Source organism: Aphelocoma coerulescens, chromosome 2 (assembly GCF_041296385.1).
Source record: "Aphelocoma coerulescens isolate FSJ_1873_10779 chromosome 2, UR_Acoe_1.0, whole genome shotgun sequence".
In the NCBI taxonomy this organism is placed as follows: Eukaryota; Metazoa; Chordata; class Aves; order Passeriformes; family Corvidae; genus Aphelocoma; species Aphelocoma coerulescens.
In genome coordinates this window covers 70,429,366-70,442,315 of record NC_091015.1, presented here as the reverse complement: position 1 = coordinate 70,442,315, position 12,950 = coordinate 70,429,366, and the positions used below count along the sequence as shown (strand labels likewise).

The following is a 12,950-nucleotide window of genomic DNA, read 5'->3' as shown; positions in this document are numbered from 1 at the left end:
CTCAGTTGTGCCAGGGGAGGTCCAGGTTAGATATCAGAAAAAAAGTTCTCACTGAATGTGTGATTAGGCTCTGGAATAAGTTGCCCAGGAAGGTGGTGGAGTCACTGTCTCTGGAAGTATTCAAGAGCTGTCTGGATGTGGCACTTGGAGATATGATTTAGGGGTGACTGTGCTAGTGTTGTGTCACTGTTGTACCAGGGACAGCGAGAAAAGTGGCATAGACTCCAGTTGAGAGGAAGGGGCTTTTTTTATTAATTTCAAAACTTGTTTATATAACCTGGTTCACTTGAATGGCATAAGGTTGTTGGTCTTTTGACCATCCACCTCTTAGAATGATTGGTTAAACCCTACAATACCCATTTGGAAATATTTCTCCAGTCAATAACATAACAAAGTGCATAACAAACTGCAGCTGCAAGATAAAAGGTATTGGTTTACAAAAACCTCTCACTGTTCCCAGCTAGCGTGCATGTGAAATCAAGACTTTCACACGGATGCTGGCAGAAAGCTGGAAAATTTCTCTGCGATCAAGCTTTCAGTATCCACAGTGTTGGGATGACAGTCAAGCTAGATAATCTTGAAGGTCCCTTCGAACCTTGATGATTCTGTGAAAATAATTTTTCCTATATGGATAAAAGATACAAGAAAAATCAGTATCAAAGAGAAGATGTTTAGGTTTTAACAGAAACCAGATCTGATTGGCTAAAATGTCTGAGAAAAAACAGGTTTCAGAAGCAAGTCTGAGGCAAATAAAATTTTTTTATTATTAGCCTAAGCTGATGGTTGGGACTGACAGAGAGAGATATCAGAGAAAGAGGAGATTTCAAGTAATTTCTGACTTCTGAAGGAAATGCTTTACAAGACACTAAGAATTTTGTCACTTATCGTCTGGGAAAGTTTTTCTTCATCTACTCCATTACAACTCCCAGAACAAAAACCCCCTAACCCCACATGAAGCTTTTGGTCACTATTGTATCAGAAACTGCAAAAGGAAATCAGATCCAAGCAAGTCTGATACCAGCAATCACAACTGGATACTTGAGTTTACACTTGGGCCTTGTTTGTCCTTCCACGACCTTTTCAGAAGCTCTGAAACAATACAAAATTTGTAATTAATCCATGGGAGTATTTTTCTTTCAGTTTCAAGACCTAGTTAAAGCAGCTGTATTTATTTACTTGAAATATCAACAGCATGGATTTGAAAAAAGAAACCCACTGAGAACGCTCAAAAAGAAAAAACAGTCCTTTGAAAGTGCTGGTGTGTTTTGCTGTTAATTTTGCACCACAGATCATGGGAATATTTTATTGCATATTCTCTCATTTTAAGAGAAGATCAGAAGTTGGTAATCCAGCTTAAAAGTTGTGAGTCCATGGGGGTTTTTTTTCTCCAATTAGAAATTGAAATCTAGCATTGAATTTACATACACTAACAGCATGAAAAAAAGTACCTCAGAAGCTAACTAGAAATTAAAAGGCATGGGATTTTGAAATGTATATTGAAGCAATTTTTAAGTTAGAGGTTAACTTAACTGAAGAGACACTGTAAAAATTACTAGATGGTTCTCAGTGAAAGGTTGTTGTGAACATGTGGTAAAATAATGAACATTGTACTTACCATTTTCTCCTTTTGTTTCTTCACAATCAACACTTAATATCTTAAGTGAAAGCATGACTGATATTTCTATCAGAAGTCACCAAGGTTTACCTTTGTTTCTAAACCAATTTTACTTAAGTATTTTAGGATTTGCACTTTTTCTGCCTCAAGTGTTGCCAAGCAAATTGGAGAAAATGCCCTTTCAGCCAGACCTGTTACTCTCTAGAAGATGTATCTCTAGTAAAATCCAAAATACATCATATTTTGGATGATACAGTATTTTTCTGACATAATTGGAGAAGATAGTACTTGGATTTTATTCTGAACGACTGACTTGGTGGAATACAGGTGAGGGTGACACAGGACTGGAGTGAAGCCAGAGCTGTGGGATGCATATTTTGGTAAGGATGGACTACAAAAGGAGGAATAGAGATTTGACAGTCCATAAATCCTGCAGGGCTGCAGAGAGATGACATTTACCAAAGAAAAGACCTTGAAAGAAGGTCTGAAAGAAATGTTACAGCTGGGAGCACAATAAATTGACAAACACTGAATGTTGTGTATATTAAAAATAAAATGCATAGAAATAGAATTTTCTTCTAGCTATGTAGACAATAATATTTTTTAATATGTGAACAGCATTTTGTTTTCAGTGTTTTTATAGTATAGTAATATTTTATATGATTACTTTTACTACTTGTTGCTGTTCTTAAACTCATTTATTTTGGTGTATAGCTGAATTGCATGTGGCTTCATTGTCTGAAGGGATTTTTTAAAACAAGGATCCTTTCAGAGAAAACAGTGTCTCCAATTTTGTTCTTTCGCAGAGCAGAGTAACATTTTGTTACATTCTACTGATACAGATTGAAGATATGAGGGGGCTGCTATTAGAATTATTAAAACTGCCAACTGCGGCTGGTTTAGTTCCCTCTATTTTGTATTTGTTTTGCTCCCTTTCTCTGACAGTGTAAGAATTTATTTGGTATAGTCTTCCTTGCTGCCCTCAGCTCTTCCTACAAGCAAAACCATAATCTTCCTATGTTGCTGTGCTTTGGTCTTGCCAGTGATTTTTTTTTTTTTTTTTTTTTTAAGCCTCTAGGTGTTTTGGACCAATTTACAATTTGATGAAAATTTGAAGACAGATACAAAGCAGGTTCACCACTGACGAAAAAGGTTACACAATTAAAATAGAAATACAAGGAGGTTTGAAGGATAAGACAAAAAAATACCTAGTATATAAGTAATGTCAATTTTGTACCATGTAACATTACATGAGCCTTACTGAAACTTTTTCTTTTGTTTTATATTCAATGATTTTAGTATCACTTCCACAGATTTACTCCAGTATAAATGATTTTATAATTTGGCTTTGAAAAGGATAGCAAAGAATGAATTAACTTCAAACTGCTGTTCATTTCCCCTGTTACCCTAGCCCAGACTGGATACATAACCAGGATTAGGAGGGAGAAGCACTTAACCTTGAACATTTACAACAGAAGTAAAATGGTAACAAAAGTATAAATTATTATTAAATGCCCTCTGGGGATATCTGGCAAAACTCGTTACAGATAGGTTCTGCACCTGTAGTAGATACATGCAACAAATACAAAACAGTTTCCATGCCAGCTCATTCCTAGTCAAACCAAGAGGTTACAAGATCCATAAATTGTAGATTCTGGATCTCTGCCACTTGTTAGAAATGCAAAAATATGCAAAAAAGAAGCACAGAAAGGATGATACAGAAAGTTTATTTCAGAGTGGTGCTATATTTACTTATAACAAACACATGTTATCATGATATTTAAGTTACAAATGTTACTTAGCCAGTACTTAATATTGAAATCAATCCCTGAAATAAAAAGCTTTTTTCATAAAGCAAAATGACACCTGCCTGAAATGCCTGAATACCAAAATCTGGATCAAAAGCAAGTTTATTCTGTGACCTTTCGGTATTTCTAAATAGGAAAGGAAATAATATTTTGAAAATGCAGGGACATTTTCTAAAGGCATCTTGAAAAGTCAACACATAACATACACCAAAGTCTCAATTTTGCATGATGAAAACTTTTATATAAATGTTTAGAATTTTCTTTAAAAATCAAAAAACAGGATTGTTGGGAAATAGAATTATTGGGATCAATAAAAGAACTGTGCAAGCAATAGGCCTGGAAGTTTTAGGCTTGTGTGTGAGAAAACTTTCCATGGGAAAGTCCCTGTGTGAAAGATAACTAGCAGGCCTGAGAAACAGAGAGGGAGTGAAAAACTTGCAGCTGTACTATCTGGGAGTGAACGAGGGAGATGAGCACTGAATTCTTTTGATCATAACAAGACTATGGAAGCTTGCCAATGTAAGTCCAATTACGCAGAAATAGAAATGTGTCTTGATAAGCTTTAAGCCACTTAGGAGCTAACAAGCTGATATACTATATAAGTGCCTTTGGACTGCTATTAAACGGAGTTCGCTTTATCAGCCATATTGGTTTGGACTGTTTCTCTCTCCTCCCGCGGGGCCCGGGCTCCTCGTCCCGCTGAGCTTCTAACACAGGATTACATCATAATCTAGAGGTAGAACTGAATGATAATACATGCTACATAATCAAAGATCCTGCACTTAAGAGCTTCTATCATTTTATGAAAATAGTGGTGCAAAAAGGCAATTAAAGTTATCAAGAAGGTGAAATCATAATAGATTTCCAGCAACTGTCTTAGCTGCAAGCTTTAAACATATATTTAAGTAATCAAAACAGCATGTATTTAAAATGATAAATAATCCATTTTGTCACTCTCTTGGCCATTGGTTTACTAAAAAACTAAATTCCCTCTTCTTAGAAGGCTTTGTGTTTGAAATCTTCTCTGTACATAGGTAATAGTGAAGTATTTATTTCTTAAAACCTTAAAGTAGTCATAAACAAAATAATGCTTTATAGAATACATGAGACTCAGTAAGAAATTAAGACTCTAAAGGCATTTATAGTTCCTAATGATTGTCTCATGCTGGGTCCTTTACAAATCTGACAATAATAAACCTTTCATTATACATGCTCGATCATGTGTTTTTCTATACATATGGAATTTACAAACACATACATGTAATTGACTAACATTAGAGATAGTTACAGGCCAAACAACCTGTTAAATCACCAGTAATATAACCAAATAACCAGAACCAAAGTTCTGCACAGACAAGAAGATTAATCTTAGGTTACTAACTTGTGAATGAAGTGCTTTCTGTTCAGTTCAAAAACTGCTCTTCCATGGGCTTAAATCAATTAATAAACTGGAAGCAACAGCTTTAATTCTCTTGGCATCAGTGACCTGCAGTAACTTCCATAGCCACATGAGGATTCTGAATGTATAGCTGTTAATATTAAAGTTTAAAATTTTAAAGTTGTGAGATGTGCAGAATTGCAGTAACAACAGTCATGAAAGCACCTAGGACTCGCATAATTATTACCCTGAAACTCAGGGCTGTGTTTAATTATTCCAACACATAAATTACAGCCGTCACTGCAGAGCAGGCAGGAGACAGGCAGTACCATACACGCATCACAAACTGCTACGCAGTGGATGCAACAGCAACGTGCCCTTCCAGCAGAGTCACACACCCACACCTTGGGCTTTATTACTAACTGTGTAGAAGGCACCTACAAGAGGGAAGTGACCCTTCTCCTCTGTCTGGTACCTGTAGGACCTTATCTGGCTTACCATGTCCAGTTGTGAGGAGTCAATTTTGTTTTGATTTGTCTCAACACTGCTTGACAGAGGCATGTGGAGGAGGGGTTGCACATGTGCCACCTGCAGAAGGCAGCTAGGAGAAGATGGAGGAAAGCCTTGTCTCTGAGGAGACTACCTGGCAAACATTTCACCTCACACGGGACAGGCAGTCAGCAGGGGAACACCAAAGACCCTGTACCCTTCAGAGACATTCTCCAATCAGACGGCAAAAGGTCTCCACCAATGGACTGCAGTGGAACGTTGGACTGGGCCACTGGTCTCCTGTCAGCAGGCGGACTTTGGGAGGAGCCAGGGGCACAAAAAGTAATGGCACCCCAAGCTCTGGAGGGCTTTTGAGATTTGTGGTTTTTGGCTGGGGGCTTTTTTGAGACTGTGCTTTTGATTTTGAGGCTTGGTGATTTGAGGGGCTTTTGAGACTTGCTTTTTGGCTTGGGCTTTTTGGCTTTGGAGTTTTTGAGTCTTGTTTTTTGGGGGCTCACTGCTGCTCGCTACTGCTTGCTGCTGTTCATTTGTTGGCTCACTTGTTCCCTCCTTTGACCTGGCCCCAGCCTGCCTTTTGGCTCTCCTGCCCTTGCTGGCTTTTGCTGGCCCTTGCACCTGTCCTGCCTCCCTGTGTCCCTGACGGCTGCCCTGCCGCTTCGCCCCCGCGTCCCTACCTGGGCTCCGATCAGTGCCCTGCCCTGCCGCCCCGATCCAATCTGTCATTGTGATCCTCTCCACGACCCTGTCCAGGGTCATTCTGAAGTGAGTCTAGGCAAGGGTGACCAAGATGGCCAGGGTGCTGAAGAATATGATGTATTAGGAGAGGTTGAGAGCTCAGCCTGCACAGCTTGGAGTAGAAAAAGTTAAGAAGAAACTTTGTGTCTGAATAAAACTACTTGATGGCACAATACCAAGAAGATGTAGCCCAGACTTTTCTCAGAGATGGATGGTTATGGCTGATCCTGTGTTTCCCAAGTTGGAACACAGGAAACTCTGAGTACTTATTAGCAATTTGTTTATCACAAGATAAACACTGCAACAGGTAGCCCAGAGAAGTTATGGAAACACTGTGCTGTCCTTGGAGGTGTTCAGTACTTCACTGCACATGGCCCTGAACAACCTGATATTAAAAGTAATGTCTTGGAGCAGGGGTGTGGTCAAGGTGATGTCTAGACATCTCTTTCAACCTAAATTACAATTCTATGATTCTACTGGTGAACTGATTCTGATACCATGAACATTACAAGGATTAACAAAGTTAAAAAGTGAAATTAATCTTTCCCCTTTTTGTCATTTCCAAATGTGACCCTTTGAATACCCCGCAAAGTCCTGTCACATAGAAATGCCCAGCACAGATATTTTTCCCTTCTATTCCTATATGAGCCTTCTCTGTAATTGTTGTTCCCATCTCCTGGTTCAACTTGGAGTGTTCTGTGCCTGTTGGTGAGTTCAGTATCCAGATAAAACTCTTAAAGTCATAATTCTACTCAGAAATTTGCACTTGGAAAAATTGCCAGTGCTCCATAACCTTCACTCCAGCAGATAGGAGCATTCTTCATTGTAAGCTGTGTATTGTGGTGCCTCCATAATGACCATCCTTCCCTTGGTCGAAGGTAGAAGATACACTGTAAGGTGCAGCAACACTTTGGTCTGAAGTGTCTGGGTCATAAGAGCAACTTCATTTAGCAATAGGCATTGAGAAAAAAAGAAAATAATTTTCTTTCTCCTATTGTGGAAAGTCTTCTATATTTGTAATGGTGTTAGGCCTTTTGCTCCCCCACAGCATCTGATTCCATGGGAATTCTGACAGATAACATCCTACAGTAGGTCTATGAACACACCTCTCTTCAGGCTTTTGCTGGTGGTGACTTGTGTATCAACCCTGTGAGGTCCCACAGACTGGTTCATCATCCCTGACATACAGGGATGTATGTATGACCCTGAGACAATACCTGTCTCTGTTTAATGGCTGGAAAGCATCACTTGCAGGTATGGTACTTCAGAAGCTGAATAATTATGGAATCACAGAACAGGTCAGGTTGGAAGGGACCACAGGGGGTCATTTGGTTCAACTTCCCTGCTCGGGTAGGGTCACCCTAGAGCCCATGGCACAGCACTGCGTCCAGACGGTTCTTGAGTATCTCCAGTAAGGGAGACTCCACACCCTCTCTGGGCAACCGCACAGGAGAGGTCTTCCTCATGTTCAGGTGGAACTTCCTGTGCATCAGCTCCTGCCCGTTGCCTCTTGTCCGGCAGCACGGAGCAGAGCGCGGCTCCCTCCTCTCCGTTCCCGCAGGGCGGATCCGGGCGGATCCCGCTGTCTGAGCCCTGAGCTCCGCCAGCCCCGCGGAGGCTGTGGGGAGCGCGCGCCCACCAACCCCGCGCGCTGCCCGCGCCCCACCAGCCCCGTGTTTACCCCGAGACCCCGCCCCTCCTGACGTCACTGGGCGTCGGCCGTGACGTCACTTGCCCGGGCGGTGCCCGGCGGGTGGTGGGGGGGCGCCCCCAAGATGGCGGACCAGATCCCGCTGCGCCCGGTGCCGCGCAGCGCCCAGCGCAGGGCGGCCTATTACAGCAGCGCCGCCGCGGCGCAGCGGCACAGCAGGTACGGGCAGGGCCGGCGCGGCGGCTTCTGCCCTCCTCCTTCCCCTCTCTTTCCTCTGTCCCCAGCCACGGGCGGGGTGGCTTGCGCCCCTCGCCCAGCCCCGCTGCCCTGAGGGGCTCCGGGACCGCCCGCCCGCTCCGGGGGGAGGGCGGGAAGGGGTGGCGGCCCCGCCGTGGATGGCGGAGGGGGGTGTCGGCAGCCGCTGGCTCCCGCAGGCCTCCGCGGCTGTGGCCGCCTCTCCTGGGCCGCTGTTCCCGTGTCCCGGCGGCGGGGCTGGGGCCGGGACGGGTTGTGGTGGCGGCGGGAGGATGCGCAGGGCGCCCTCGGCCCGGCTGCTCCCGGCGCCGGCCCCGCGCCCGCGGGTGCGGCCTTCGATCGCCCGGCCCCGCCACCCGCAACTCCGCGCAACTCGGGTCCCTTGCCAGGAGTTCACTTTGGAGCGGGATTCCCGCGGCGGGGGGCTTGTTTGGGCGTCCTTAGGAAATGTGTTGCGAGCTAGTTGTTGGGTGCTAGCACGGACACCATTCCTGAGTGTGGGAATTAAAATAACTTCATATTTCCTGAAAGATACGCTATTGGGCTTAAGCAATTTGGAGAAGATGTTTTAAAGGACTGCCATCAAATTGTTTCCAGGCAAAAATTGAATGTTTCTTTGCTTCCCATTATTCTGGATCTATTCTAAGTATACTATTGTTGTGAGCAAGGAAAAACTTTGCTCCATAATTTTGGTATCTCCACTGGATAGCCCTCTTACAATGGATGATGTGATTATACTTACTGGTTTGAGGTTTCTTTCCTCTTTTAGTTCTTGTAGAGCATTGGTTGTGGATACAAAGACTGGAGGGAGCAGTTGCAGGATCTGAAGTAAATGGACTTGCTAAGAACAGAATAGTTGGTGCTGTTGTTCTAGTTCAAATGCAGTGATAAATCTGTTTCATAATGAATAAAATGTATTTCCTTCTTTGTCTGGATGGGATAACTAACAAGAAAGGTTAAAGTTTAAAGGTGTGCAAAATAGGTTAGGCTTACATTATGTTGTCTTGATTCTTAAACTGGACAAAGGTTTTTTTATGAACCTTCACAAGTTTGTAGGACTGTCTGCCATAGTAGTAGGTTTTCCCATCTCACCAATTAATACTTGAATATCTGACAATTTGTAGTAGGTTTATTCTCTGTCTTGAGGTAGGGCAGTGTTACCATCATTATCCCTATTCCTTTGAGAATTGAATCGGAGAAAGCTCTCGCTGAAATTTGTTTTTCAGTAGGTGCTGTGCTCGGGAATAAAGAGGAGGATTAGGTAGGCATAAACTTAGTCTAGACTGTAAAAAGTACTGGGAGTTCTGTTGTAGGTTAACCAGGAGTGTTTTGGTGATTTGAAAAATGCTTTAGATGTGATAGATTGAGTCCATAAGTCACATGGTTACACAGGTTTATTGAAGGTGTCATTGTGGTTCTTTATACAAACTGTTTAATCGTGGCTTTATAAACAGATTTGGCAAGCTGTAGGAACTAGCAAGGAACTACCAACTCATTACAAATTTGCTTCTTGCTCTCTGTCTTTGATCGACATTGCCCTCCAAAGATTGTGAGTTACATTCCTTCTAGTTTAGATGACATCTTTCAGAGTTACAGTCTTTCATAATCTGTGTATTTAACTTACTGATCCTCCACAAAAGTGATTATTTATCTTTTTCATTACTTTTGTGCAACTTTTGGTAGGTATATAAAAGCTTTAAAAATTGACAGGCTCATTTATTGCGTTTTTTTATTTTTGATCACTTGATTAATAAATTGCTCATTTGAGCTCTGAGAGTTAGAATACTTACACTGGCCTCTTCACTCACTTTATTGGTTTTATTTTTGATAATGTGAGTTGAGTAGGTTGGTCATTCTCCTTCAAGAATACCTTGCCTTGGCATTATGAGAGCACCTCTGGGAGGTGTCCTATGGACCTGTAACAAAACATGGGAATGCTTGTGTAGAGTCTACCACAGCTGTCTTGTGTAGAGTCTGAGGGGAAGTACAGCAGTGCAGATAGTCGACTTGTAAGTCTTATGGCTCTAAGCTTGTAATTGAACTACCACTTCTATGCCTTTATTAATGATTCATCATGCTTTTCTAATCTTTATCTTCAGCACAGACTCTGAAGAAGCCTTGCATTCCTGTGGAAACTGCAGCAAAGGTCCTGATGTCAGATACTTATGAGAGTGTTGAAGTGAAGTCACTGAGGTCTCTGATATGCAGAAACCTATCATGTGCATGTATGCTTGAGGATTTTGCCTAAAAGGGTGTAATCATCTTGGCATCAGCATATCTCTGAAGATGTCTAGAAACAAACACCCATTAAAATACACTAGAGTTGGTATATGGGGTTTAATCCAGTGCTGTTGTTTCTGGACCTTCAAGAGTCTTTGATGTGCTGTGATTTATTTCTTCAGTGAAGAATTTACAGTCTTTTGGAAGTCTTATACACACGTCCTTAACTTAAGTGTGGTAGTGTTTTTCATTCCAGTTGATTGTCCTGCTGCTGGGCAACATCAGTTAATACAACTCATCAGTTGCTAACCTTTAATGGCCTCGCAGCTAATTTATAGGATGGCTTCTTTTGCTTGAGCTAAGCAGTCTGTAGGAGTCTTTGCCAGTGTTGCTATAGTTCGCTTTGCAGTAAAGACAAAGACTTTCATACTCAGGGTTTGTCCATAGTGCGCTTTGTGCTTTTGAGATTTATTTAGGCAGACTGCGCATATTTTAAAGCTGGAATATGTTTTCCCACACACATCTAAAGAAACTTCAACAATATGCACACTTCTGTATAAAATTGTAGCCAGCTAAGAATCGTGAAATGTCCTGGGATGTACTTTATATATAAATAAGCATGACAAGACTAATGTATTCTATATATTCATACTGTATATGTTAAGGTGTATTTAAAAAAAAATTAAAAATACATATTAAATGTTACCTATGGTTCAATGAACACATGCATGTTCTGCTTTTATTTCTGATGCTTAAGGGCAACTTACTACTTTTGTAGTAGAAATTGAGTTTTTATATTTTCTGTCACCTTTCTCTATCTCGGACAGAACTGTTCATGTGCTGTTGTTAGCAATTAGGGAAATCTATCTTGGAGGAAAAGGTTGTTCAACTTAAAATTAACTTGAAAAATCCTTGCTATTGTTTAGTATTTTCAACTTGTATAGTTGTAAAAAGGCTTGGGGGGAAAAAGCCGATTGGTTCAGCACTTGTTTCAGCACCTTGTCCTTCAGCTTGAAGGTTGTTATCTACAGGAAAATTAGCCGCTGCTTTTTATTTACATGGTGAGGGAGAAGGAGGACCAGAGAACATTCGGGTTCTCCTTAAATGTGCAGTGAGGCTTGTTCTCATCTGTTAGACTTGTTCTCAACCCCAGAGTAATCAACTGCTGAATGCAGGAAGGAAGTTGACTGTGCTGTGCCCGTTATCATGTGAGGTTGATGGCAGGAAAACAAGAAGCCTGGTGGAATTTTGAAGCTGATAAGGAACTAAACAGTAGTCAATCATCATTTATCCATTAACAAAATACCTGCTTTATTCATGCTTGCTGCTGTCAGTGTATGCTTGTATTTAGCCTAATAGGGCTGAGGTGAGAGGTGTTGGGACTCCTGAGCTGGTACCAGAACATCACACCAGCTTTCCCTTATGTGACATACATTTACTTGCACTCCAGATCCTCACAAAGGTGGTGTCATGAAAGATACCCAGTCACTGGAAGGAAATCTCTTGCATGATTATTCATGGTATGAGCCACGGTAGTGCATTTCTGAATGGCACTACTGGATATATTAGGTGGTTGTGGCAGGGTAAATTGTGGAACAGATCAACCTCTGTTGCTTGTCTCTGCAGTTTGCCGCTGATGGAACAACTCTGTTTTAAGGCAACTGACTATACTGTTATTTTTTAATTATTTTATGTCAAATAAGCAAATTGCACAAGAAGGAAAAAAAGAACCAAATAATAGGGTAATGCATCTTTTGTACAGATAAATGCAGGATACTTGGTCCTTAACAACTGGTGATCTGTAGCTTATTTAATGTGAAGTATGTATAGTAGAAAAAATGAAATCTATTCCAGAAAAAAGGGAATGGAAGTCTGCAGAACTTGAAATTCAATGAGAATTCACATGCTTCCCTGATACTTGCAAATCTCAAACCAATTTTTGTAGTACAAAGAAAAGAAGATGATTTAATGTAGTAATATTGTTCTAATGCTTTTCATTTGAATGAAAGCTGTTCCCAGCAATCTTGTAGTCCTTATGGTTATGATTTCTGAGGGTGTTTGACTAGGTTCCACCGTGAACCACCAAAGAAGAAATAAAAATGTCAACAGATAATACTCAAGGCTTGTACTGTAATTCTGTGGGGTTTTTTCACTTCTGGCATAGTCTGATGTGAGCTTTGTTAAAATACCTTGATTTGTGATGCATCTCAGTTGTTTGTTAGAACTGTGTCCTAATTCTAAACTATGAAGTGATTTTCACAGTCTAGATGTTATTCTTCATATTCCAGTGGGTTTTGATATTTCATGTGTAATAACTAAGAGTAATGTCTCCAAATAACTGAAAATATTATTTGATGAGGCCATGCAACAATCTGAGCTTTTAGGACCTAACATCTCTTGTAGAATGGCGTTCACAGAAAGTTCATGACTTATATTGGTATTGGGTCTGGAAAGCCTTGTAAAATGTCCGTAATTGTTCAAAAAACCCAAATATTGATACATATCAGTGGAGTTTACCCATTGAATGGGCTATATGCAGTGATATTTGGTATCCTGTACGGTTTTCTGAAATGCTGCTAGTTCCTGTGAATCTCCTCCTGGGTATTTCTGAATGTTTAGAACAAAAGTTCTTACAATATCTGGGCAGAGTTTTACAGGTTTCAATTTCATCTTCTCCCCTACGCACCTGTTAATTGAATGGCCCTACATACTTCATCCTGAAAATGAGCTTGAAAATGATGGATGAAGCTGAATGACTGACAGTATTGGCATTAATTT

At 41.1% G+C, this 12,950-nt stretch overlaps 1 protein-coding gene across 4 annotated transcripts in view; it reads left to right on the top strand.

Moving 5' to 3' along the window:
* Nucleotides 1-7,796: 7,796 nt before the first annotated feature.
* The window catches only part of ATP9B (ATPase phospholipid transporting 9B (putative)), a 157,486-nt gene continuing 152,332 nt past the window's right edge, over nt 7,797-12,950 (top strand). For all 4 annotated transcript variants that reach the window (XM_069007968.1, XM_069007966.1, XM_069007969.1 and 1 more), the window contains exon 1: nt 7,797-7,916. In XM_069007968.1, coding sequence (XP_068864069.1) covers nt 7,822-7,916 — 95 coding nt within the window. In that variant the 5' untranslated portion in view covers nt 7,797-7,821. The remainder of the gene's footprint in view (nt 7,917-12,950) is intronic.